At 45.1% G+C, this 27,328-nt stretch overlaps 3 protein-coding genes across 7 annotated transcripts in view; 2 read left to right on the forward strand and 1 right to left on the reverse strand.

Moving 5' to 3' along the window:
* Positions 1–733: 733 nt before the first annotated feature.
* LOC125902021 (protocadherin-8-like) lies at positions 734–4,828 on the forward strand. The gene is made up of 3 exons (XM_049598108.1): positions 734–3,569; positions 3,704–3,929; positions 4,011–4,828. Exons 1-3 carry the CDS (start codon positions 1,113–1,115, stop codon positions 4,361–4,363), a joined length of 3,036 nt encoding a protein of 1,011 aa, XP_049454065.1. The 5' UTR covers positions 734–1,112; the 3' UTR covers positions 4,364–4,828.
* A 2,563-nt stretch (positions 4,829–7,391) lies between these two features.
* On the forward strand, positions 7,392–18,527 carry LOC125902040 (leukocyte cell-derived chemotaxin 1-like). Its single transcript, XM_049598129.1, has 7 exons — positions 7,392–7,562; positions 7,732–7,872; positions 9,736–9,876; positions 10,395–10,508; positions 13,937–14,087; positions 14,497–14,621; positions 17,574–18,527. Exons 1-7 carry the CDS (start codon positions 7,491–7,493, stop codon positions 17,796–17,798), a joined length of 969 nt encoding a protein of 322 aa, XP_049454086.1. The 5' UTR covers positions 7,392–7,490; the 3' UTR covers positions 17,799–18,527.
* A 988-nt stretch (positions 18,528–19,515) lies between these two features.
* The window catches only part of sugt1 (SGT1 homolog, MIS12 kinetochore complex assembly cochaperone), a 33,995-nt gene continuing 26,182 nt past the window's right edge, over positions 19,516–27,328 (reverse strand). For 3 of the 5 annotated variants that reach the window (XM_049598351.1, XM_049598350.1, XM_049598348.1), the window contains exons 12-13: positions 24,052–24,227; positions 19,516–20,320 (exon numbers count right to left, since the gene is read on the reverse strand). In XM_049598351.1, the coding sequence (XP_049454308.1) occupies positions 20,219–20,320; positions 24,052–24,227 (278 nt within the window). In that variant the 3' untranslated portion in view covers positions 19,516–20,218. The remainder of the gene's footprint in view (positions 20,321–24,051; positions 24,228–27,328) is intronic. The other 2 variants (XM_049598352.1, XM_049598349.1) reach the window with 1 other exon arrangement.

Below are 27,328 nucleotides of genomic sequence, written 5' to 3' on the forward strand. Positions count from 1 at the left end.
AAATCCCCCCCTCTCAGTCTCTCTCTTGCGCACAAGACATCTCGTGAGCCGATCTGAGCTGAGACCGAATTAGAATAAAATCAATGTTTAAGTGGATATAGTCCTCTTCTAGCCTCAGATATGATCTGATAGGCAAACAATTACTGGATTACAACACACTGGGGGGATGAATAATAGAAGACAGAGCAAATTTATGGAATTTATTAATGAGAATAAAATGAGCAATAAAACGACGCTATTACCACCAGTTACACCACATTCTTTGAATCCCCGGCCCAGTCATTATTCAGCATGTTAAGCTGTCTCAGCATTATGGGTCCATCGCAAGTGCATTATATGAAATCTTATCTGTCTGGGTGAGTGGATGAGGGCGCGCTGAGGCTGCACAGAAGGACAAATGGCGTCATATTTGACCATGCATGAAGTTATTTTGCAATCAGAGGTGGAGAGGTCACCTCAGCCTGACTGCTTTTACGCCACAGGACACGCGCGTGGGGATGCAACCGAGCAGTGTTTAAGCATAAATCTCTTTACACTGAGAAGTACGCCTGTATATGGTATCCTGAACAGACACTCCTATTCAAATGCTTTGTCCTCTAGCTCAGGGACACTGCGCATCTCTCCCGGTGCGCAGACTCATTTAACAGCCCGAGGAACATAAACAAGCAACGGAAACTATAGCTGTATTAAATCAAGCCGCGCGTTTAGCCCACATATTGGGTGCCAAGTTTCTCCGCACAGTCCAGGAATCTCTAAACAGGGTTTAGAGGTCTTTCAGAAGTCCCCCTTTTTTCCCCCTCTCAAAGCCCGGATTGGTCACAGTGCGGCTCATTTGCATGCCTCGCCGTATAAACCCTCCTGCAGACACTGCAGCCCTCTTGCGCTGAGAGAGCAGCACACCTCCAGTAGAGAGAGAGAGAGAAAGCGGAGCGCATCCAGAGTGCGCATTGAAAGACATATGGAATATTTATTACTGGCTTTTTATACAAAATAAACAACCCCGGAGAGTCGTGGACAGCCGGGGAGGAGCAGCTTTTTTGTTTTAACTTCAACTCGGACTCTGAGCGGACAGTTTGCTGAATTTCAGATTATTTTGGAGTGAAGGTGTCAAGATGGGAGAAATAGGGTGGAACGGGCTGTTGGTGCTAGTGTGCGTCTCTTTGGCGAGCCTGGCTGCTGTCACACAAGGAAAGACGGTGAAATATCAGACATTTGAGGAAGACGCACCGGGGACAGTGATTGGAAACTTGGCCAAGGACATCTCCTCCTCTGCCTCCTCATCAGGGGGCTCCAGGACCAATTTCAGGATGATGAAACAGTTCAACTCCTCTTTCATCCGGCTGAGGGAGAGCGACGGGCAGCTGACCATCGGGGAGAGGATAGACAGGGAGCGGATCTGCAAACACACCCTGCACTGCCTCATCGCTTTCGACGTGGTCAGCTTCTCCAAAGAGCAGTTCAAACTCATTCACGTCGAGGTGGAGGTCAAGGACATCAACGACAACTCCCCCGAGTTCCCCCGGAAAGAGTCGAGTCTGGAGATCTCCGAGAACACAGCGGTGGGCACGCGGATCCCGCTGGACTTTGCCGTGGATGAGGATGTTGGGGTGAACTACATCCAAAGCTACCAGATCTCCGTCAACAGCCACTTTTCGATTGACGTGCTCAGCAGGGCCGACGGGGTTAAATATGCGGAGCTGGTCCTCATGAAGGAGCTGGACCGGGAGACGCAGGCTTCTTACGCGCTGGAGCTGGTCGCCATGGACGGTGGCAACCCGTCCCGCACCGGAACAACGCGCATCAACGTCAAGGTGAAAGACTATAACGACAACAGCCCGGTGTTCGACAGGAACAGCTTCTCCGTGGACCTGCCCGAGGACGCGCCGGTGGGCTTCCTCCTGCTGGACCTGAACGCGGAGGATCCGGACGAGGGGCTGAACGGTGAGGTGGTGTACGGGTTCGGTAACCAGGTGCCCACAGAAATACGGCAACTCTTCAGAGTGGACAGGAAGACCGGGCGGCTCACACTGGAGAGCCCGATTGACTTTGAAAGTAAGAACACGTACGAGTTTGACGTCCAGGCCACCGATCTGGGTCCGAACCCGAGCCCGGCCATCTGTAAGATCGTAGTGCAGGTGCAGGACGTTAACGACAACGCACCGGAGATCTCCATCACTCCTATGACGTCCATAACGGCGGGGATAGCGTACATCACCGAGGCGGCGGCCAGAGAGAGTTTCGTGGCTCTGGTCAGCACCTCGGACAGAGACTCTGGCGCTAACGGGCAGGTGCACTGCACGCTGTACGGACACGACCACTTCAGACTGCAGCAGGCGTACGAGGACAGCTTCATGATTGTGAGCACCAGCCCGTTAGACCGGGAGAAAATCCCTGAGTATAATCTCACAGTGGTGGCGGAGGATCTGGGCTCCCCTCCCTTCAGGACCATCACTCAGTACACCATCAGACTGACAGATGAGAATGACAACGCTCCGGTGTTCAGTAAACCGGTGTATGAGGTGTCCGTGGTGGAGAACAACGCACCTGGCGCGTACATCACCACCGTGGTGGCGCGGGACATGGACATGGGGTCAAACGGGAAGGTCAGCTACAAACTGGCGGACACATACTTCATGGGCTCCCCCATTTCCACCTTCGTGTCTCTGGACCCTGCCAGCGGCTCACTTTACGCGCTCCGGAGCTTCAACTATGAGGTGGTGAAGCAGCTGGAGCTCCGGATCACGGCCAGTGACGGCGGCTCCCCGCCCCTGTCCGGCAGCGCTAACGTCTATGTGAGGATAGTGGACCAGAATGATAACGCGCCGGTCATCACTCAGCCGCCTCTCAATAACGGCTCCGCTGAAGTGCTCCTGCCCCGGGACGCACCGACCGGCTACGTCATCACCCGGGTGGAGGCGCGGGATGCGGACGAGGGCGTAAACGCAGAGCTGTCCTACGGGCTGGCCACCGGTGAACCCTCCGTGTTCTCCGTTAACAAAGCCACCGGGGAGATCTACCTCAACCAGGTGCTCAGCCACGACGTGGACGAAACTCTGAGCGTGACCGTGACGGTGAGTGACAACGGGAGGCCCGCGCTCACCTCCACCGCCACGCTCCACTTCCTCATCATCGCGGGCTCCCCGCCGAGCGACAGGACAGTGTACCAGTCCGGCAGCGGGGACGAGGTGCACGCGCAGTGGGACCTGTCCGTGGTGATTATCGTTGTCCTGGCGGGGAGCTGCACGCTCCTGCTGCTCGCCATCATCCTCATCGCCACCACCTGCAACCGGCGCAAGCGGGACAAAAGCGGAGAGGACAGCGACTCGTACGGGGAGAAGGGCACGCTGGAGAGGGGCAGGACCCACGTGGCGGACAACCCGCTCCTGCCTCTGCACGGCGCCGGCGCGGGAGCCGGGTTTGACGGACACTCGTACAGCAGCCAGCCCGGCGGGTTCACCTCTGCTCACCCGGGGGGCAGCGACATGTGTTCGGCCTCAGAGGACGGCAGCGAGGTGCCCTGTGTGTATGACTCAGACAGCAACAGCAAGCCTCGAGGGAATAAACACGAGGTGAGCTGCACCTTTGTGCTCGAGAGGGTTGGGGAGGGGAGGCGTGGGGTGACGCACAACAATGAGTAATCTGCGATGAGTTCATCCAGCAGACGCTAACCTCTGTTTTCTTTCTTTCCTCTCTCCTCCTACAGGGATACTCCACTCTGCCTGGCTATGGCAACGGCAAAGAGGCGGTGAGGCCCATCACCATCTGGAAGGGGAACTCATACACCACCATCTCTGCCAGGGATCCAGCCTTCAGTGGCAAAGACAGCGGCAAAGGGGACAGTGACTTCAATGACAGTGACAGTGATGTCAGTGGGGACACTGGGCTGAAGAAAGATGGAGCAGTGGTTCCTCCAATGGGCGGCCAAAATGGTAAGACTAACACATATGAGAATATCAATCAGTGTCATGCTGTGGTTCCAAATCTAACTCTATCCCCTCCTCTATCTACAGCTCTGTGGGCGTGCACCAGTGAATGTAAGGTCCTGGGTCACTCAGATCGCTGCTGGAGCCCCTCAGCAGTAAGAGCTAACGCAGCACCATCTCCGGCCCCCACCCTCTCCTCCTTCAGCAGCCTCTCCAAGACGGCCTCTCTGCCCCGGGACCCCCACCGCAGGGACAACTACTACCAGGCCCACATCCCCAAAACAGTGGGTCTGCAGAGCGTGTACGAGAAGGTGCTGCACAGAGAGTACGACTACGTTCTGGTCACCCCACCCAGGCCTGTGAGGGTGCAGGAGATCAGCGATATAACCATCCCTGTCTACACCCCCACCCCAACACACTGTCCCAACGATGACGTCTAAAACACACGCACACACCTAAAGCTCAAAGAAATGTATAGTGTATTCAAAGTTTTAATTTATGATTAATTGACAATGAGAAAACTGTTGAAGTTATTTGTTGCTGTGGGGAGTGTGCATATATCAGTTTATATCCTAATATTTGTGTGTGTTTTTGTTTTATTGTAAGAGCCACATTTGATGGCCAGTCAATCACTTTGAGACATTTTGTTGGACATGATGTGTAACATATGCAAGTTTTGTACATAGAGAGATTATATATTTTTTATAAAAATAATAATTAAGCAAAGATATGTACATATGAATTGTAATTATTGAAATTTACGCACGCTGACTATTTAAAAATGGCCCCAGAAACTGTGCAGTTGGAGGGCCGGTGACCCACAATGTATCAAGTTGATAACAATGTATGGAGTTATTTGAATGCAATAAGTAATTGTACAGATTTTTTTTAAATCATCACGATATTCTGAGGGAAAATAAACTTTGAAATACTGTTCTGAACATGTGAGTGACGCGTCTGTGCTTTAAGCTTTAAGATCCATCCAGGTGAGGTGAGCAGGGTGTTAAGGTGAAAGCCTTGCAGAACATCAGTCAGGCCAGTCGCTAGTAAAAGCCAACAGGCGTCGCTGTTATTGCAGCAGTGAGCTCCTGTCCTTGCAGCCCACCGTAGAAGGTCAGTTTAGCTTTTTTTTCCCTTTTGTGAATACGATTTTGCTGGTGAGCTGCCAGAGCAGACGCCAAGGTTTTCTAGCAAATCACTCTCACACCTCATGCATATCAAGAGCGAACACTTTCAGAGTTATTCTTTCTCATTTTCATGGACGTAATAAGACCTGCATGTTAATACAGGAATTAAAGATATGCTCAGCAGGTTTCCATTACATAAATCATTACCACCTGAAATGTGCGCACAGTAGAAACATAATGAGATGCGTAAAGGCGCGTTTACTGCTCGTCTCCAAAGCGAGTTTACAAGCATCAGTCTAACAGCCTAACAACCTAAGTTTGATAGACATCCAAACTCAGCTGATTTCTGTCAAAGAACAAGAAGTCCTTGTGAGCAAACCCTCCTGCTATCCTGTCAGGATGTTTTTTTGTCTATCTGCCAAATGCGCACGCTGCGCCCCTTACGTAATCCCCCCCATTATCATTCATGGGTTCAGGGCATTTTTCATAACAGCAAAGCGGCTCTGGACTCGGATAAAGAAGATATGGAGGAATAAGGCCCCAGTCTGTCCAACAAGCTGCCGCGTTTACACACTGTCATGTAAATATAGTGTCTGCGAGCTGGAGAAAACATGCGACATTCCGCCAGAGTCACCTTTGACCTGCAGCAGACTGAGGAGGCATTGAGAGAGAGGAGGGAGGGAGAGGAGGAGGAGGAGGAGGAGGAGGAGGAGGAGGGGTGTGTGCTGGGGTGATCTGAGGAGAGAGCCTCACCTTTCCTTCATCATCTGCTTAATTGCTGTAAAGTCCACACACAGATGTTGCCATAAAGCTTAATCCAATCACTCCTGATGGGCGGACCGTTCTTTTCACAGTATCGGTTCCTTTGAGTTGATTCATGCAAACATATCAAGCCTTTTGAGTTTTGATACTTTTTGCAAGATACAAAATCAGTTTCACCTTGAGCTCTGTTACAGTACATAAACGTTCAACAGCGAGAGCAGCCCGCCCCCACAAAACTTCTCTTCAATGCATTATCAGTCATCATGTATAAACATCCCGCTTGTATGTAGATAGGCTAGTTGAGCTCAGGATGTGTTTTACCACCCCGTTCTCATTTGGAAGTCGTCAAATGCCACCACTTTGTCAGACATTAACGCCAAAAGCCACATTTTGCGGTGGTATGATACGCCAGTGGCAGCATCAGTTTATAACACGGACGGACAGAACCATTCTGGGTGTTAAGATCAGCCTCGTCTCATTACAAAGTTGTCGCATACCGCTGCTTTGTCATTAATTTTGGCGTCAGAAGCCAACGCCAAAAGCCACCTTTTGCAGTGGTATGATACACGGGGGGCGGTGTCAGTTTGTAATGTAGATGGACAGAACCTTTCGGGGTGTTATGATCAGCCCGTTTTCATTCCGACGTCATTGAATACCACTGTTTTGTCAGCAATTTCTGTGTCAGACACCAGTGTCAAAAGCCACCTTTGGCGGCAGTGCGATATGCGACCCAGCGGGTTTGTAACGTGGCCAGACAAAACCTTTCAGGCAGTTATGAACAGCCCATTTTCATTCCAAAGTCATCGAATACTGCTGCTTTGTCATTGATTATGGCGTCAGAAACAAATACCAAAAACCACCTTTTGCGGTGGTATGTTGCCGATGGCGTCAGTTTATAACACAGACAGACCGAGCCTTTCAGGTTGGTATGATCAGCCCAATTTTGTTGCAAAGTCGTCAAATACCACTGCTTTGTCAGCAATTTCGACGTTAGACACCTGATGCATAAAGCCACCTTTTGCAGGGATATGATACGCAGCCAAGCGGTGTCAGTATGTGACGTGGCTGGACTTAACCTTATGCAGCGTTATGATATGCTGCTGGTTGGCCGGACTGCACCTGTCATGGCAGCATGATATGGTGTCAGGTTGAAACGCCGTCAGCCCGTTGGGAACCACTGGTCTAATTTACTAGATTCTCACTTGTTCATTCACTGCCACTGTTACAGCACATTAGGGATTAATGAGCACTCAGGCGTTAGACAGGCTGACACTGTACACACCGTACACTTAAAAGATTCATTCAAAAATACTAGTTCGTCCATTTTCGCCCATCACTCCAAATTACATTCTGAGGATCATAGCAGAAATCAAACTCATGAACTTCAAAGAGAAAACATGATGAAAGAAAGATTAACTTTAACTTTAAATGAGTGGTTTCTCATAATGCGGTGATCTCCACCTGGATTTAACTTTAATTTATCATTTTAAGTCAAAAAACTTGGAAAGGTTCAACAGTTTCAACACTACAGCGTCAAACACGACCCTCCTGTGTGAGAGAGCAGGAGTGACCATCCTCCTCCTCCTCCTCCTCCTCTTCCTCAAAGAGAGGGAGGGAGGGAGGGAGGGAGAGGAGTTAGTGGACTGACTGGGGTTCCCTCAGGTGTTTGGCTCCAGTCATGGCCGGGAGCTCAGAGAAAGTACCGATCGCCTCGGCGGGACCGGAGGACCTGCAGCACTTCATGCCCCCGGTGAGTTTTCATAAAGATCAATATGGAGATCAATATCATAAAACACGGTCTGTGGATGCCAGTCAGAGGCCACCTCCGTTATTGACCTACAAACCACTCCAGTGTGAAGCTGTGTTCATGGACATGTTGTCATGTTCTTTTGGGGGGGTATGTTTGTTTTACCGTGCAGGCCTACTCCGCTGTGGCCGTGAAGCCCGCCGCCACCGGCCGCCTCCTGAAGGCCGGGATCGCGGTGCTCATCGCCGGGGCCCTGCTGCTGCTGCTGGGGGCAGTCGGAGCTTTCTACTTCTGGAACAACAACGAGAAACACGTAGGACACATATTTTACTGTTTCTTTTACTTACACTGCAAAAAAAGTTTTCTTTAGGGACTGTGCGTAAATTATCACGGAGGGAGGAGAGGCTGTCATTTCTCTTTATATTTATTGAAGGGTAGATTGAAAGGCATATAAGCACAGAGCAAAATAACCACAGACAAATGCACATAGCAAGGCATATGAGCAAAAACAAGATATAAGCACTGTTAATAAAACAATGACATTAACCATACAACCAAAAAAAGTACAGCTGAAGATAGGCTGCACTTTTTGGGGGGAGAACTGTGGAGAGTGTTTTTAGTTTAATCTCATCCTAAATTTAGATTTTCTTTCAGCCTTCTTTTGCAATATTAACAGCTACGGTTACATCGAAAAGTCAACAGTCACTTGGTTCATAAAGGTGCCACATGCGGAGGAGAACAGTTCTGACACTGCGTCAGACAAGTTCTGTCAAGATATTGCTAATAAATTATTCACAGGAAACAATAACATCAAGGAAGGCCTTACTTTTTTTTTTTTTTTTTTTAGAAAGTCAAAGATAAGGTTTCAGGACACAGTTTCTCATTTCATTTTGAACCTTATGCTGAGATGCTTCTGTTGGTTGTACATGTGCATCTACTTTTTATAGATTTGTTTTTCTGTCTGTTTTTGAAGGCATATAGATTTTGTGCTTTGTGTTGTTTTTGATGAGTAATAATGTCCTTTTTAAAAATGTATTTAAATAAAGTAAGACTCTAAATGAGGCTTTCAGGCTTGCTTCCTCTCTTGCACTGTAAAAACTATCTTTCTAATGTTCAACAGCTGAATCAACGTCGTACACCACGGCTGAATCGCTGGTGAATTAAGTTTTGATTGTGAAAGATGAATCAGCTTGATTTTGCAGTGTTGTTTCGTGAACTGTAATTGCTTCAAAGTTGATTCGACGCTGAAACAGAGCTGATTTATGAGAGGGTTGCTAACCTTTCTACAACCATCAGAATACAACTGACATAGTCTGAAGGTCGGTTGTGTGCCAGCTGGGTTGTATATTGGGTAAATAAACTAATAACACAGCCCTGCTCAACTACAACAATAACTTTCGTACAGTCCCTTAGCATCTTTCAATCAAAAATCAAATCTAATGCAGGCTGATCTTCTCGATATATACATATACATATATATTTTTTTGTTTCACTTGCAAAACTTTTCCAACAAGAGCGTCACTGCTGCAGCAGAAAACACACTCGCACCTGCTTAAATTAATGAAGAAATCCTTCAAACAAACTGTTTAGTTGTACCATTTTTAACTGTTTTGAATTTAAAGGAGACTCCAGAGTAAAGTAGTTTCTCCAAGATGGGTTTTTTTTTTGCAGTGTAAGCAAACAGTAAAATGTAAATTAAACACCCAGTTCCACGGTGCAGTCTGCTTGGTGAATGGAGGCGTTGTGTGTGTGGTGTGTGTTGGAGGATCCTGGCAGGGTGCAGAGGGGTGGAGGAGGGTGGGTGTGGGGGCTGTTTGGTCCGGCTGATGCTCCAGGGGCAAGAGGTGGAGGAGACGAGAGGGTAAAAGCAGCTTTCTGAGTGTTTTTTTTTTTCCCAATATAAAGTTAGAAAATGCCATTAAGACGTGATGAAACGGCTGTGTAGAGGGGTCATCATCACCTGGAGCTGTACAGATTGTGTTCTTGTGCCCAAGTTTGAATCAAAGTATGTGTCTGAAAGAGAAATCCAGAAAAGAGAGGCTGTATGTGTGAGATTGGAGAGGGAGGGTGAGGAGGAGTGTTGAAAGAGAGGAGGCCGGGGGGTGGGGTGACTCTCAGGGCTCTCATACCTTACATGCCACTCTGAAACTGTGTGTGTGTGCGTGTGTGTTTGCAGGTCTACAATGTCCACTACAGCATGAGCATCAACGGCAAAGTGGAGGAGGGTACAATGGAGATCGACTCGGCCAACAACATGGAGAGATTCAGCATGGGCAGTGGGGCCGACGAGGCCGTGGAGGTCCACGACTTTGAGATTGTGAGTTGAATGTAATAATGTAAAACATCAGGATGGTTCTGGCGAAGGAAGAATCACTCGTCGACGCACTGATCATCGCCATTCAGAACAAGTCAGTCAGATTTGTTGGAACTTTAAAGACCCTTGTGGGAGATTGGCTCGCTGCAGACATCTTATCTTGCTTTGGGCCAATCAGTGTCAAGATGCATCGTCCCTCCAATTTTCATTAAACGCAGACTGGTGGTTTTTGACCTTTAATTAATGCACCCCAATCAGGCCAATCAGACTACTGAAGCAGCAGTTTTGGCCTTTTAACTATTAAAATTTTGACCTTTAATCACAGTGTCCCCTTGAGTGTAATTTTTAAAATCTAGAACATAAGGCAGCAGCGTCGCCCAGAAATGTCTTCAGAATCAGCCGCGATATTACATTTGATGTTCACACCTATAGTCCCAGATACCTGCAGAGTGCTGAGGACAACACCTGGAGCAGCACTGAGTTCTAACCTCCAGTATTTTGTGTCTCCCCGACCTCTCCAGGGGATCACAGGGATCCGGTTTTCAGGAGGAGAGAAGTGCTACATCAAGACCCAAGTGAAGGCTCGACTGCCTGACGTGGAGACTCTCAACAAGGACTCGATGACATTTGACCTGGTGGGTTGGTCCTGTCCTAAATGACTGAGTTGTTTTTTTTCCAACCTGGACCTTTATGCTCTGCCATTTCTCCTCTAATCATCACGCTGTAACCTGTGACAGGCTGTTATAATACCACAACTATCACACATTCACATATATGTAGTTTTTTGTTAAGCCGCGAGCATCACGTAGGTTTACATCACCAAAGGTTTATGACAAAATCACTTGACGACACCGACTCCTGTGTGCTCACGGCGAGAGAGGAGAGGGAGAGGCGTTGTGCTGCTGCCAGAGGAGCCGCTGAATGAGTTCCCTCTGAGCAGTAAGACACTAAAAGAGTCTGAGAAGTCCAGGGCTGTTCATAAAACATTCAGGACGCCACAGTTTATTCCACACTACTGAAGCTGCTCCTCCTTTTGGAACCACCGCGGAGTCAGTAATAATTTCATAATTTCGCCCATGTTTGTCGTTAGCCTGGAAATCCAGACCCTAAATCTAGAAAGATTTAGGGTCTGGCTATGAGTAATGAAAATGGCCCAACTCGAGGGGCGGCACCAAGCATGCATTTGTAGATATCACTGCACGCAATTGGATAACACTACGACCAATCAGAACAATACACAGGGTGACGTATACGCTTAGCTACCAGCGGAGCTAACTGGTAGATTAGACTCTTGCTGTATCCAGTCGGCAAAAGAGCAAAAACATCCTTCTTGCAAAGGAAAGACTCAAGCGCCGTCTTCTGTTCCTCTTTTAGAGAAAAAGCCCAGTCTAAGTTGTTCATTGTAGCGGCCAAAGCTGTTTCAAACAACTGGTGTTCATCCATAGCCATCTTGCAATGTTTGCTGACTGATTCCGGACTTCGCCGTTGCAGCACGGTCGCCATCTGTTTAGCTCGCCTCTGGCTGGTGACTGGTGCAGCTCGGCTCCAAGGACATGGGTAATGAGCATCATTACTGATTGCCAGAGTGACTCACTGAGCAAATTCAAATTGTGCTCTCATAAGAACTCTGGATTTCCAGGGAATTTTTTTTTGTTGCCGTGGGTAACAGTATGACGTCAATACATCAACAAGTCGACATATCGCGAGTAGCACGATATGAATTTTTTATATCATGTGAAAAATTACACCGGTATTATCGTGAACAAGATGATATGGTACATCCCTAATTTTAGAGAGCATAACTATTGGCTGTTGACAACATTCACATCATTTAACTTCAGTTTTTGCACAAACCAAGACTAAAAACTTACCATAATATTAAACATGTTTGATTTTTTGTCAGAACGTCAACGAGAAAGAGACTTAAAGGAACCATGTTTAAGATTTAGGGAGATTTAGTGGCGTCTAGCAATGACGATTACAGATTGTAACCAGCTGAAACTGGTTAGAATTCCTTCAGTGTTCATTGTTCAGGAGGTTTTTACCAGGAGCCAAATCATCCACAGAGGTCTCCTCCTCTCCAAAACAAACGTACAAGTGTTAAAAACTGGTAAAAACACTGAAAAAAGCAGTGTCACTTTACAAATCACTTTTTTTTTACGCTCTTGTTGCAGAGGAGCTTTCAACTATGGTGGTCGACGCAAAAACGCGAATGTCCCTATCTAGAGCCAGTCTTGTGCGTTCACGGTTACTGTAGAAACATGGCAGTGCAACACGACGATCTCTGTAGAAAAGGAGTCGTTCCCTATGTAGCGATAAACAGCTCATTCAAAGACAATGATGACAACACAATGATTCTTATTGTCAGGGGATAATAAACTAAAGAAAACATACTCATTATATTATATTCCATTTCTGTCAATATATCCCCCAAAATCCTACACACTGGACCTTTAAGTAGACAGTGAAATCGCTTGAAAAGTTGTTTGGTGTAAAGCCGGCATAAGCCTAATCAAGAAAATCTAAATATTAACTATACCCTATGTTCACAGTTTATTTTGAAAAGACTAAATTCATGTAACAAGCAGAAACTGACACGCTGTTCCTCGAACGTCCAGAACTGACAGTGTCCTAGTCGGACACGTAGGGCCACTGAGCTCCAGTATTTGAGGAGCTGGGAATGAGAATGTTTTGAGGATATACATCAGGGGATATTTCAAACATGGCAACCCAAACATTATTCTTAAAACTGTCTTATTACTGATAAATCTTTAATAAATAAATCTTTAAAAAGCCCATTTAAAGGCAGCAGCTACAACTTATAAACAGTTTACCCGCCATTTTCCCTCCTCTGATATAAAGCCGGCATGTACTGAGGTATTAGCATGAATCACCCAAGCCAATGATAAACCAGGAACACACGGGTGATTTTTATGTGGGTTCCCACATTGTAACAGCTTGGTGGACTGATGTGTGTGTGTGTGTGTGTGTGTGTGTGTGTATTGTTGTCACAATACACCAACACCACCGCCTGTGATTGTTCAATTGAGGCTGTCTGATAATTAAAATCATTTAGCTCTGCATAAGCCTCACATCCACATAAATCCACATCACCAGAATTACCCTCATGATCGTGCACACGCACACACACGCACACACACACACACAAAATTAATTATCACGCAGGGCTGCTCTTATTGCCTCTCTCTCTGCCTCATAACAGATCATTTATTTCACGTTTGTGCTTTTGTGTGTGTTTGTGTTATTGCCTCTCTTTGCCTCATAAATGATCGTTTGGCTCACACTTGTGTGTGTGTGTGTATGAGTGTGTGTGTAGACAGGGAGATGTTGTTGTAATGGTTGCTGCAGGCTGGTCATTTGCTATAATTTAGAGTGATGGCAAATATGGGTTAGATAAGCGTGCACACACACACACACATATGCGTCGCCATCCAGAGAGAGTGGGTCAGATAAACTCTTATCAGCGGAGCAGTGGAGAAGGACCCCCGCTTTTATTTGTCCCTCCAGCAAATCATTTGAGCTGGGAAAAAAACCCAGCATTTCTGAAAGGTTGGAGGATAACGTTCCCTAAACATAGCTGTGGCTAGTGCGCCGCAGCCCTCAGGAACAAATGCCGCCGGGCAAAATCATCCCTACAGAATTCCCTCTTTTTTTTACCTGCAGGCTGTGGATACACAGGATATATGTTTACACAGTCTGGAAACCTCATTAGTTTATCTGCAGAAACCTGCAAATTTAGGCCATCCAATCTCTTCCTCCCTTCAGATCTTGATGAGTCCTGACACTGAGTGTACAGCTAAATGTTAGAGCAAAGGAAATCTGTATACTCAAGCCTCTAGGGCTTTCTTTTTATGACTTGATTTTATGTTGTTTTAAGGAGCATTAACAGCACGGCATTAATGCAGATTAGACTCGGACAAGATGCAGAGACTATGGGCTATTTAAAAGATCCATAATCAAGTGTGATATTACGCCTTCAGCAGCGTGAGATGTCTCCAGATGCTTTGTTGTGATTGCATCAGCTCTTTTTTGTCATCTAAAGGAGGACGAGGTGATGCCGGCCAAATTTGAGGACGACCTGATCTGGGTGGCGGCTGACACTCCCCTCTCGGACTCCGCCTTCCTCAGCAACAAGATAAAGGACTTGTGTGGAGAGCTGCCAATCTTCTGGCTCCGTCCCACCTACTCAACCAGTAAGCTATCAGCTCATGGTAAAGATAGAAAAATCCAAAGACAAGTGAAAGTAAAACACTCATTTTTCAAGGCTGTGTGAGGTTTTTCTTCCCCCCACAAAACAAAGAGGATATGGGTCAAACGGTCTCTAGAATTTCCATTTAACATCGCAGTTGTTTAAGCCACAGAAAGAAAAACAAGCTTAAAAGAAAAGCAGAAGTCCTTTTGAAGTTTCAGAGCGACTGAGTGTACAATTTTTAGCGTGCTGGGGGTCAAAAGTTCTCAAAACACAATTTTATTCTACTACATTTGAGGACTTCTAAAACGCTGCCAGAGAAACGGCTGTGCAATCGGGAGCTGTGCCACATTAGTGCCACTCCGCTCCTAAATTTGGTCTGCTGTCAAATACTGAGGCTGTGATGTGTGCAGGCGGACAGAGGAAGAGGAGGGCCGCCCCCACCCGCCAGCGCCGCCAAGAAGCCGAGGCCGGGCCCGGAGCCGGGGAGGAGGAAGAGGATGTGGAGGCAGAGTTCAACCCGGAGAACCCTTATCACGTGAGTCACACAGACAAACTCACACACTCTTCTTCACCACGTCCCGCCGCAGCGTTCGCGACTGTCCGTTCAGATCTGAGGGATACCTGAGGAGGAGGAGTGCTTCTCGCAGCTGTGCGAGCAGCAGCAGATGCTGGGGTCATGGCGGAGGGGCCCGGATTGTCACTGCAGATCTGAGTGTATGCGTGGGTGTGTTTTCTGTGCATGGGTTTTCTATGAGAGCCTGTCCAAAGCTTTCCTTTCAGGCTGTATGAATAATTCCACAACATCCACCCCCCTCCCTGTGCGGTGGCCTCTTTGCCCTGCTGAGCACACACAGACTCCCATACATACACACCCCCGTGCCCTCCATCCTCACCCCTCATGTTGGGCCCCATTTTCCCTAATCCCCCCACCTTCCCTCTCTAAGCATCCCCCAACCCCTGCTACACACTCCTGACAACCACAGAGGGGGGTAAACAGCAAGCACTGCATTGAAAAAGAAAATATTTGACAACAAAAACCAACATCTGACAACATCCCCTCCTCCCCATCCCGCCTGTCGGAAATCCATTTTTAATTGGTTTGAAAACGAGCCTTCTCTGCTGCTTCAGTATCATACGGCAGAATCAGAGGCACTTCCAAGAGGGGCCATGGGGTGTCATGACCACCCTGATACACCCTACACTTCCCCCCCGTGGTGACAATAAGCGGAGGCTGACATTACTGCCTTTAAGAAGCTGTGGTGTGCTTACTTTGTCAACCCAGTCTCACTCCGAAGTTGTCAAAATCCGGTGCTTGCGGCGTCAGACACTGACGAAAAAAGACATCCTTCAACATTGACATGATACACGGCCGGTCACTGTTAGAGTTAACACCGGGCGGGACAAGAACAAGCGTTAAGGTGGCAAAAGTCCAAGTAAGGTGGGTGGGTCCAATAAAAATGGACTTTCACCTGGGAGAGCGGTGTTCGTGTCCCATATGATTGTAAAACCAAACCCTGCCATTTTTCCTAAACCCAACCACGTTTGTTGTTGAAGGGAAAAAAGGTCAATTTGTGGTGTTTTACCGACGTAGTGCATATACTTTGAAAGAGTATGTAAACGGTAAATTTCCTGTGGAAACTGAAGTGTATTTTGAAAGAAGACAATGCATGTAACAGGCAGAACTTGACACACCCAGGGTACCTTTCACGTCATATTAGACGTGGAAAGTCCATGACCAAACGTCGATATGTGACGAGGTCGGAGTGAGAATGTGTTGATCTTTTAAGCAAGCGAAGGTAGCAGTATCTTGTGAAACTAGACAACCTTCTAACCTTTCTTCATCAAAATTAGCACATGTATGCAGATTTTTTTATACACTGGTACACCTGCTAGAAAAAGGCAATACTCCTTTACTATTTCCACCGTTGGGCCAGAAAACAGGTTATTAAACAGCAGAAAGCAACATGGAGGCCGGTAAAAATGCTACGTCTTTTCATATGTCTCTTACTTATTCAGTCTATCTCAGTGTCAACTAAATTTGAAACGATGTTTGAGCGCTGCTTGGATGGAGATAGAAGTTATTTTGTGGTGGCTTGTCCTTGCATCACACTGGAGTGGTGTCAAAGTCTGTTTCCCCGTCGATATGCCTTTCCCCCTTTCCAAGGCTTACCCAAACCCTTAACCCTAACCCTGACCACCAAGGGGTCACTACGCATTAACAACGCTACTGGATTCATTGGTAAAGGGGTTATAATAAGCATAACTACCTGGGTTTCAATCACTGCCAATCAGAGCTGATCAAAGCTGACAAATACCTGTGACTAACAGTGAAAGCAGCATGGAGGCCAGTGAAAATGTTATGGTAGTTCTCTTTTACACCTCACCCTTGTTCAGTCTCTCTTTCAGAGTCAGTGCTGACTAAATTTGGGACAATGTTCGAGTGCTGCTTGGACAGAGACTAGCAGTATTTTGGGACAGTCTGCAATTACATCAAACTGGCCAAGGGGCTTAAATTAGCATGTTCACCCAGATGTCGTATTTCCATCACTGCAGATCAGAGCCGATGAGAGCTGGAGCCGATAAATACCTGTGACTACTGCAGAGTCATTGGACACGCGAGTGAATGCTGATCACAACCTTTCCCACTGTATATAAAAAGACAATATTAGCGGGTGTTTGTGGGTTTTTTGTCCCATGAGAAGGGACTTAAGGCATCAGTTGGTACCAACCATGTCATGCTATCTTGTTGGGAAAGAGGTTAAATAAACTCCTCAGTTACACTCAATTTTGGCAAAGGAAAACCTGGCATGCCGATTTTGAAAGATGTCCCTTGAACTCTCACCTCAAGATACCTACAGGTACCCACAAGTCTCGCCTAAACTTGAGTAGGCTTTTTTCCGGTAAATGTTTTGTTCTAGGGCTCTGACTCCAAATTATGCCAGCTGAATCAGATTTGACTGTTCAATACAAATATTCAACTCTTCATAGAGTTTGAGAGTTGGAACATTTAGTGTCATGGTGACATTCATGCTATATAGTAAACAAGCTAACTGCGCTAACAATGCATCGGTAATGTGCAAAACATTTTTTGCCGACACTAGATATCAAACAAAAGCCAGAGACTGAATCGTATTATGTTTCTGTGAGCTGTAAACTCACCACTTCTAAGCAGAAGGCAGAAGGTAACATTATCTCGGAGCCTGACGGGGCAAAGCCTCTCCTCCTCTGGGCAGCTGCCTCTGCATATACAGCTACCTGAACCTGAAGAGTGCTTACACTGCAGCAGAATCTGGGGACTAAAACGCCACACATATTGGCAAAAAAAAAAAACTAGACTTAAAGCAACCTCACTTGAATGAGGGGTCTCCAACTGATGATTCAAATCCCATTTTTTGGGGACAACCCCATTTCCTTCCTTACAATCACTTAACAGAACGCCACACAAACACTGTGCACACTGACCACTGTCCTCTCTGTCTCCTCTCAGAGAGGCCTGGAGGGCGAGCAGGGCAACATGAACATCGACCCCATGCTGGACCACCAGGGTGTTTGCTGCAGCGAGTGCCGCCGCAGCTACACCCACTGCCAGAGGATCTGCGAGCCGCTGGGAGGGTACCACCCCTGGCCATACCACTACCGGGGCTGCAGGGTGGTTTGTAGAGTTATCATGCCCTGCAACTGGTGGGTGGCACGCATTCTGGGTCTGGTGTAAACACCCCTGCTCAGCAGGGAGATGGAGGGGGAGAAACTAGGGAGGGACAGGGTTGAAAAGAAGAAGGGGAGGTGAAGGGAAAGGTTTAGGGAAGGAAAACGGTGGCTTCTTATCATCACCGACTGTAGTTACCTATGGGTCTGAGCAGATTCGTACGAAATGAACGGCGTCGGTAGCTGTGCCCACACATTAGAAATGCATGGTACAGAATCTAGGACAGACATGTTCTCACATGTAAAGGTACGCAGTGGCTGCACACTGCACAGCTTGTCTTATTAATAAAACATACCTGCTATGGATTTAGATCCTTCTGAACTACAGCACAACACGCTGTCAACAGAACAGAGGTTATGATACGCTACACCCATATCAACACACCTGTTTCCACCTGCATTGATTTCAAACATGTAGAACGCCACCTATTTATCTGTAGGAAAAGCAGGTACGCTTGTATTTATAGAGCTGGTTTTTCTTGTCTTTCATTCTTTGCTTGTTGATGTAAATAAATGTATAGGGTGCAACATATTTCAGTAGCTGGCTTAAATAGCACCTGCTGTTTGTTTCACTTGTCGTCACTCTAGTGAGAAATATTTTTGACTCCTGTGTTTTAACTCTTTACTTTTCCTATTTTATCTCCACGAGTAGCTCTCATTAAAACAATGTACTGTACGCACGCTCTCTCACAATCTTTCATCTAGATGTACTTTCATCTGCGTTGAAGAAGCTCTCTCAAAGTGCAATATCACTGAATAAACTTTTTTAAGTAACTTTAAAGTGTCACCCCTCCTTTTTGTGTCACTGACCTGATGACTTTATATCCTGTTTGTAAATACATATTGCTTATTTGGTTTATCTGGGAACAGCCCCTCTTTCTCTCTCGTTCACACTCAAAGACAGTTTTCAGTTTTGAGATGTGTCACATCTGCTAGCTGCTCCAAAGGGATGAGCAGAATGAAGTTTCCAGAGTTCTTTAATGTGAGAGTTGCAGCTCTAGAACTCTTTAATGAGACTAAAGACTCTGTAGCCGTCACGCTCCCAGATCTTACCCACGATGCAAAGCGCTTAGCTCCTTTTGATGTCACAGAGCCGCCTCAGGCGGGGGTAGGGGGTAAGGATGGGGGCGGTGTGTTTGTGTGTGTGTGTCAGGGATAGTGGAGGAGTGTGTGTGTGTGTGTGTGTTATGAAGCTCAGAGTTCCATCCAGAGCCACAAACGGGCGTTTGATCGTCACGAGAGATGAAACGATGTGTGATGAATTTAACACTTAACTCAGTGTGAGAGGCTTGATGATGCGGTTAGGAAGCTGATCCATATTAATGCTCTCTTGCCGCGGCAGGACGCCCCCTCACTGTTACAGCTGCCGCATATATGTGGTTGGAGAGCTGGGAAGGTGGCTGCTCTCCGGCATCTCCGACTGTAAATCACCACTCCACCGCGGGGCTGAATCCTCGCCTGCTGGCCAAACAACTCGGGGCTCTCCGTCTCGATACCAATCGAACCACGATACGTAAACCACATCCTCAAGCTGTCTGCCGTATCTGAACTGCCTGCGCTCGTATCAGTGATGCCACATTTCATTCCCCCCAGCACATAATCACAGAGCACGGCTCTCTGTCATAATATACTGCTGTTTCTGCATCTGGTGGATCCCTTCCTCGACTCTCCAACCTGTCCAAAACAGTTTCCAGAGACAACAAGCCGTAAAACACGAGGCAAAGTTTGTGAGCCAAACAACAAATCTTTTATTTACACTGAAGCTTGAATCACACTGAGGGAACGACCTGTGCTAAGCCACTGGCTGACATGTCACACGCATCCCAGACAAGTCAGTTTGCAGAGTATTGCTGTTGACTTTTTACTGTGTACAGAAAAAAATGCATAAGCCAAGAAATGTAATCATAGATATCATTTAAACATTTCTCACCTGCTTCTTCTTTTTCACAACTTTACAATTTTATACAAGTGTTGATAATAAGTCATAAAAGGCTCCAGAAGACGAAGGCTGTGGGCATTTGAGAGAAAATCAGGAGAGGCAGAGGACAGAGAAGAAGCATTAAAGTTGATTTGGAGCATTTCAGGTCTGTCAGTCTTTTTTTTTAATCCAAACTTCCCTTTGAGTCCTTTGGCCTGTAAAAATCAGATAATGTGCATCAATCTGTTCAACAGATTTTTCAAATTAACGTGGTAGTGAGTTATTGCCGAGAGTGGGCCGTGAGTGGTTTGGTTGAATGAAAGTGGGAACGCTGAGGCTCCCTGCACTTGGTGAAAATAGAAGCAACAGCACAACTGAGGGCCGGGAAGCGGAGGAAGTGGACAACCGCGGAGCCTGCAGGGCATCGAGGACTCCTGTTGGAGTTGAGATGGACAAATGTGCAGAGAGATGATGTCAAACAGAGGAAGGATAGAGAAAGAGAGAGTTGCTCAGTACTTCTTGAACTCTACGTCGTCTGGTGGGTTCATCTCCACTCTTCTCTTGCCCACATCTATCCAGTTGGTGCTCAGGACTGTACCACCGGACTCCATCTGCACAGGGAGGACAGACAGTGCTGTAGTTACACAACATCTACTCTCTGCTTAATAAGGCTAAAAAGACAGTGTCATTGATTTCAGAGGTTTTGATTTTGATTGTTTTTATTATTTCATATTAAAGTAAAAGAATTCTGATTTCCATAGGAACTGAACTTCAGGTATAGTCCACACATACCGGCGTTTATCTAAAAAAAGGTTCTTTCTGGGTTCTTCAATTGCTGCGCTGTTAACCCTATGAAACCTGGAGCGACATCTTTTTTCTTATGCTGCTTTCAGATGCCTTTCACAAGTATCTAAACCTTTGAACCCTGAGCAACTTGGTGCCATTTCTTTCAAAAACATGGGAAAAAAGGTAATGAACAAGTTGGTAGGTCTCGCTCTGGTTGTTTTGGTGCGCACCCGTGTGCGATTGCTGTGTTCACACCTGCCCAAAGGAACCGCATTTAGGGGGCAAACAAACTTGAGTTCCATTGAACCGAACCCAACAGGGCAGGTGTGAAAGCACCTTAGTCAAATAACTCTCCAACAGCTTTTGACGGAAGTGAAAAAATGCAAAAAGTTGAACCCATTCTGAAAATTTTAACGATGGAAGAACGTTTGGGAGTCAATGTTGTGTCAACACAACAAGGTCATTTTTATTTTTAAGTGCGCAAAAATTTTGGATGAAAAAAACAACAACAACAAAAAAAAAAAAACAGACTTAGAGTGCAAAGGCCTTAACTGTACATCTATGTGAAAACATGTTAACTTAGTCCTGATAGCTTGGACCACTGACCAAATTGTCACCTCACAGAAGAAATAAGTGACGTAAAAATGCAGTTTGCGTGCGGACAAAAGGAAGTATAAAAAAAAAGCTACGTTTTCAAATACCCCCGAGTAGGTGTGGACTGTCCTTATTCTCTAGCCTTCTGTTCTGGGTTGTTTAAACCAAATGCATAAATGACATGAATGTTAAAACACCATCAGATTTAGGTTGTATGTTGGAAACAACAAAATCATTTATCTAGTGAACTGTTGTACTCGAGCATCATGAGCTCACATTGCTAGTAACACAGATTGTTGATTCATCCCAATCATCAATCAGCATTTCGTTGCAATCATTACACTCTCATCCTTCAGTGTGCATAAATACACTCTCACGGAAGCTCATTAACTAGATAATCAGTCCACACTACCTGCGTTGGATTCCATCCCTCCATAAAGTGAGCAAGTGTTCACAACTTCCACAAAACAACTGAAGCCTTTCAGGACATTTTTAGCCACGCTAACAGCATAGACAGTCCATCACTGTGGTTCAGACTGAAATATCTCAACAACTTCTAGATGGAGGATGGAGCCTAGTGACTTAACTGATCTTCTGACTTTTGTTCTAGTGTGCCCATGAGGTTGATATGTATGGTTTTGGGTGAAACATCTTCACAACAATTGAATGGACTGCCATGAGATATGGTTTACACATTGGTGCCCCCCTCAAGTGTGTCCTTAGTGAGTGCAGTGCCAGCAAGTGAGAGCGACATTGTTTTCTACTGGAAATGTCCAAACCGGTTCAGAGCGAGTCTTTCGGATGCCCTGTTTCTGTTTATTGCCCCATCTAATTATCACAGCTGATTCATGACTTTAAAATGAGGAGTTATCTACACAACACCTTCTCATTTCACCACAAAAACCAAAATAAGGTGGCAGCTGGCTGGAGGGAGATCGCCATGGAGCTAAAAGTTTTTGTTAAATGTCCGTCGGCTCCATTGTTTGTCATTTCCAGTAAATATCCCAATATAGTGAAAATGTGGGAAGATAACAAGTACTCACCCGTCTTTTGAGTGGTTACGTCTCCAGTCTGATCTCAAACGCACAGCTGATAGGTTCATTTGTTTACATGACGTAACAGAAGTGCATATTTAATGCATTTGTTGCGGACAGAGCGTCGGATGTACAACGATGCAGCACGATAGATTGTAAATCGCTTGCTGTTAGGACACGCTTTCAGGATGACCTCGGGTCAGGTCAAAATTTCATTGTGTCCGACACTTAATGAACAGATACCATCAGCCTCAGCTGTATATTGTGTTTAGTGCTACTTAGCAATTTTAGCATGCTAATACACTGAGCTACAATAGTAATGATGGCATGGATTACACCTGCTTAGCATGAGCATGTTAGCATTGTCCTTGTGAGCATATTAGCATAGCAAATGTTATTAGCATGCTGAAGTTAGCATTTAGCTCAAAATGAATTTTAAGTATTAAATGTTTGTTAGTCCACATGAATAGGTAGTTGGTTAAAGATCAAAGTGAAAAAATAGGAAATTTTTGTTAGGACAGCATTTCATTTGTTAATTAAGAGAAGATGCATCTGTGGAACATGCTGCTGCGCTCAATCTCACTGGATCAGTGTGTGCAAAATACGGCTGGCTGCTGTGGCACTGTGGTTTAAGTGATTACAAGCAAAAAAGACTTGTCACTAAAGTATAGCTCTTAGTAGAGGTGTGAAACAATAACACAATATGATATTAAATAGGGATGCATGATATTGGATTTTTTGACGATATCTAATATGCTCATATATAACATACAGATATCGATTTGTCCATTTTTTCCCCACCCACATTTAGTGATCATCAAGTCTCTTCTGTAGTAGAACTGACATCATATTATACATGCATACTCTTATCGTGACGGCACACCAGCAGATGGAGACATGAAATACAATACTTTTCAATGTATGTGATATTTATCCAATGTGCAAAAAAAAGAGAGAGAGAGAGGGAGGGACATGCAGCAAAGGGCCACCGGCTGGATTCGAACCCGGGCCGCTGCGGCAACAGCCTTGTACATGGGGCGCCTGCTCTACCACCAAGCCACCGACGCCCCTGATAGTTCATTTTAAAGCCAATATCGGCTGATACCGATGACATGCCATTATTATAATGTATTCTTTGGACAACGATACAACAGTTGCTACCAGAATACGATTCCGACTTAATTCAATTCAGGGACCTGCAATCGATATAAGATGATTTCATATGACCATTTAACACAGGTGGTTACAGAAAAAGCTGACACCCCTTTCATTTTTGCTTTTGGCAATAAAAGAAAAAACATAAATAGTTGTAAATAACTAACTGGTTAAGTTCAGTAAAGTTTACTTGTAACTGTCTTCACTAACACACACAGAACTGTCAGGGTTCACAGACAGTCACCATTATTATCTTAAGCTTTTTTACATTGGATAAATTAGCCTAGCAGGCAAGTGGACTTTTCCTCCACTCTTACCTTGACAAATTACCTGTATAATTTATACTTCCTCTTATTTTCAGTTAGTTTAAGGTCACTGCATCGCCTGACAGAACATGCACTTAAAATCGAGAGCAACAAGTTAGCGGAGTGAGATGATCGGCCAGGTTCATTATTTTTCTTGTGTTTTATCTTGTGATGGTATTGTCTACATACAGCATGTGCTTTTTCCGTTGACCTGTATTTTCTCTGAAATCCAAATTATTTCCACACTTCTGATTTATTCCAGAGACGGGAGTAAACATCGTCATCTTCTTTTTTTAGCTACTTGCTATTATCTCTCTAGTGCTAGCACTGTTTGACTGTGACACAGACATGCTTGGGGAATGTAAAAATAATGTCCGACTTACAGATGATATAAGCAGATGTTTTCAATCCGTATCAATGAAACTGGCTCACTGATTAGTGAATAGATACATCAACCGTGATACTTACAAAAGACTTGTTCATGGCTCGCTTGACCTCATCTGAACCATCGCTGTAGATCTGCTGGAAGAGCTTATTGAGCGCTGCGTCTCCCTCCAGCTTCTCATTTTTCTCCTCCTCGCTGATGTCAACCACCATCTTGTCCCATTTGCAGGAGTAGTGAGACGATGTCGGGTACTGATCTGCTGGAGAAGGGAAACTGTGTTAAAAAGGCTTCAGTTTGTAATAGTTTTAGTTCAGACCAAGTCAAAGGGATTTTAATCTCTTCCTCTCTACAGGGACGTTGGCGTTCTCAGCAGACAGCACTGTCTTTCAGAGGCTGTAGTGGGCTAAAGCCAGACTGAAAATGATGGTATCACATGAAAGTAGAAGACGTAAAGAATGCAAGTCATGCTAGCTCCGAAATTAGGCTAAATTTTGGCGAGGGAAAAAAGGGCATGTCCATTTTCACAGGGGTCCATTAACCTCTCACCTCAAGATACCTGAATGGGTTCTGTGGGTACCCAGGAGTCTCCCCTTTGCAGACATGTCCACTTTGTGCCAGTGCCATGAAGTTTGGGGCAAAAACCATGCAGCTTTTTTCACAATGTATTATTTTTGCCTATTGTATTTGAATATTTCTAGTCCCTAAACAGTCTTGGCATTGCAGACATTGACAGTGAATGGAAAGCTGAGACTCAATGGATTCATCTTCAGGATTCAATGAGCCCAACTTTAATGTGTGATGATGTTATCCCCCATAGCAGCCGTTTCATTAATAGCGAGGCCATGTTTTAAAATATGACTTCACTGTATAAACTTACTTATTGTGACCTCCAGGATAATCACAGCCTCGAGAAACTTAATCGTCACAAACAAGAGACCTTGAGCATTCAGAGGACAGATGAAGGTTTTATGTATTTATTTTTTCCAGTTTTCAGAAAAGAAACACTCACAATCCAATTGCCCAAAAGGTCTTCCAGAAATCTTCAAATGTCAAAGGTTTTTGATATCAAATCACAGCATGGATTTTTCTACAGTGGTCCTCAAGGTCTTGGTGTCTTAGTTTGGTATTTTGGAGGGATTTTCGACCATTTTTATAAATTCTCAAATGGTAGAAAAGGCTCAATTTTAGCGCTAAATGTATGTAACAAATGGTATCAACCCAAAACATGCTGCAACAACTTAAGAGACATAATTGAGCATTTAAATGGACATTACATACTTCCATCATAATGTTCTAAGCCCCTATACACTCTAAACTTAAAAGTCTGACAAGACGTCTGACCAAAACACATTTACTACACATCTATGACTAGAAAAACTTGACACACTGAGTTGATCTGCATCTCAAAATACTGTTCAGGTTCCCAGCTCTCAGATGAAGTACACCACTTCTATGGGATCTGAAGACCGAATCAATGTGATCTCGCACAACCAACAACAATCACTTCCGGAGATTTATTTCAATTTTGGGGATATGTTAAATTGGCAATATTGTTAATTCTGTTGTCATTTTAAGCTGTAACTGTAACAATTAAAGATATGTAGTTAAACACAGTGGTCCAACCTATCTGATGTTTCCACTGTGCTTATTTTATGTACTATGTTACTTTGCTGATGTCTTTGATGAACTAAATCCACCAGCACGGAAGCAAAGCAATGTACTGCTGTGGTCGAAACCTATATGTGAATATGTTTACTCCCCTTTACCTTACACACTAACCAATCCAGGCAGCAGTAGACCAGCAGCTTCACTGTCTAAGTAAAATGACCCTTTTGTCAACAGAGTCTGATGGCTCTGGTGGTAAAGCACTGAAAATATTCTAAATAGAGGGTACACTTACACTGATACTGATTTTTTTGGCGGGCCATATTTTTAATGGCTAAAAACTAGGCATGAGCAAGTACACCATTATCTGTATCTGTGTCTGTATCTGTTTAACCAACTAAGTTATCTGTATCTGTATATGTACTGGAAACAGGAAGAGTTTAGATCAGAGGTGGGTGGAGTTTAAATTGAAAGTGGGTGGGACCTAATCTGAATTTGTTCTTATAAGCCTGAAATTGATATGGGTTGATCAGAAGTTGTTATATTTATTATTTATTAGAAAACTATTCACATACAACAATCTCGGAATTGAGCTTTAGGTCATTTTTGATCAAAAGACATTGAACACGGGTACCCAAATGAGGATTTCCCCTCATCAAGAACTCGTATTCATATAAAGTACATTATCTGTACCGGATAATCATTTATTCCGAGTATTCCGCTCAACCCGTCTAAGGACAAAGCAACAGAGGCAGTGATGTTTGATTTTAATCTATGTTAGGCAAGGTTTTTCTACCCAACTTTACTGTACATAAACACTGTGATTAGGTCTATTCTGTTGCTGTTTTCTCCCCTTACAGATCCCCAGTCCCTCCTAAAAAAGACAACAATGGGTCTATGATAGGGAGAGGTGGAGTAGAGGAGGGTGAAGCAGCTGAGAGTCATTTGGAGAGACGGTAAGCAGAGCTCTTTAATCACACTGAAACAAACAGCTCAATGCTTCTGTGAAACAGTACAAATGTTCATAAATGTTTTTCAGTGAGATTTTAATTGAACGCCGTTCATCACCTTGACTTTTATCACCTCATCACACCAAGATGTACTAACTGAATTCACTTCTGCTCCCAGATCATCCGACTCAGACTCTGACGGATCACATTGTGATTTGATTTCTATATTTTCAGGATGAAGTACGCCCACTGTAATCCCAACAAGAGATGGAGAGCGGGGAATGTAATCCAGACGCAGATTTACATAAATACAGCACCAGACGCACAGTAGACATATTCAGGCCAAGTGTGGACATGCGGCAACGTGATCCCATGAAATCAGATGTCAAATATCATGTTTAAATGTAACAGTAGCCCCAGTTATAAGCAGGCACTTATAAACAGGGCGTCCTACAGGCTGAGCTGGTTGCAGGGAAAAGATGGTTTGGCTGCCCACTTAACTTTTACTCCCCCTTCTGCGCACGCACACACACACACACACACACACACACACACACACACACACACACACTTACATAAGTAATTAATCCTGTCAGTAATGGGAATGTGTGGGCTAAAATACTGAGTCATATTTCGCTGTCATACCTTTCCCTCTCTCTGTATACTTTTGCCGTCAGACTAATGAAAGACTCTAGCAGGGCTTGACTGCCCACTCATTTTAGTGCAGAACAGACAAACACAGGAGCTTATATTGATCTTTGCAGAGAGGGAGAGAGAAATAAGAAGAGGGTAAGGGAGACAGAGA

The sequence above is a fragment of the Epinephelus fuscoguttatus genome, linkage group LG15 (genome assembly GCF_011397635.1).
Source record: "Epinephelus fuscoguttatus linkage group LG15, E.fuscoguttatus.final_Chr_v1".
In the NCBI taxonomy this organism is placed as follows: Eukaryota; Metazoa; Chordata; class Actinopteri; order Perciformes; family Serranidae; genus Epinephelus; species Epinephelus fuscoguttatus.

Bases quoted from the DNA above. Each gene is read 5' to 3' on its own strand.
- LOC125902021 (XM_049598108.1), top strand. From the start codon at position 1,113: ATGGGAGAAATAGGGTGGAACGGGCTGTTGGTGCTAGTGTGCGTCTCT. The intron at 3,570-3,703 runs GTGAGCTGCACC...CTCCTCCTACAG, and splicing joins CTCGAGGGAATAAACACGAG to GGATACTCCACTCTGCCTGG. The intron at 3,930-4,010 runs GTAAGACTAACA...CTCTATCTACAG, and splicing joins TCCAATGGGCGGCCAAAATG to CTCTGTGGGCGTGCACCAGT.
- LOC125902040 (XM_049598129.1), top strand. From the start codon at position 7,491: ATGGCCGGGAGCTCAGAGAAAGTACCGATCGCCTCGGCGGGACCGGAG. The intron at 7,563-7,731 runs GTGAGTTTTCAT...TTTACCGTGCAG, and splicing joins TGCAGCACTTCATGCCCCCG to GCCTACTCCGCTGTGGCCGT. The intron at 10,509-13,936 runs GTGGGTTGGTCC...TGTCATCTAAAG, and splicing joins ACTCGATGACATTTGACCTG to GAGGACGAGGTGATGCCGGC.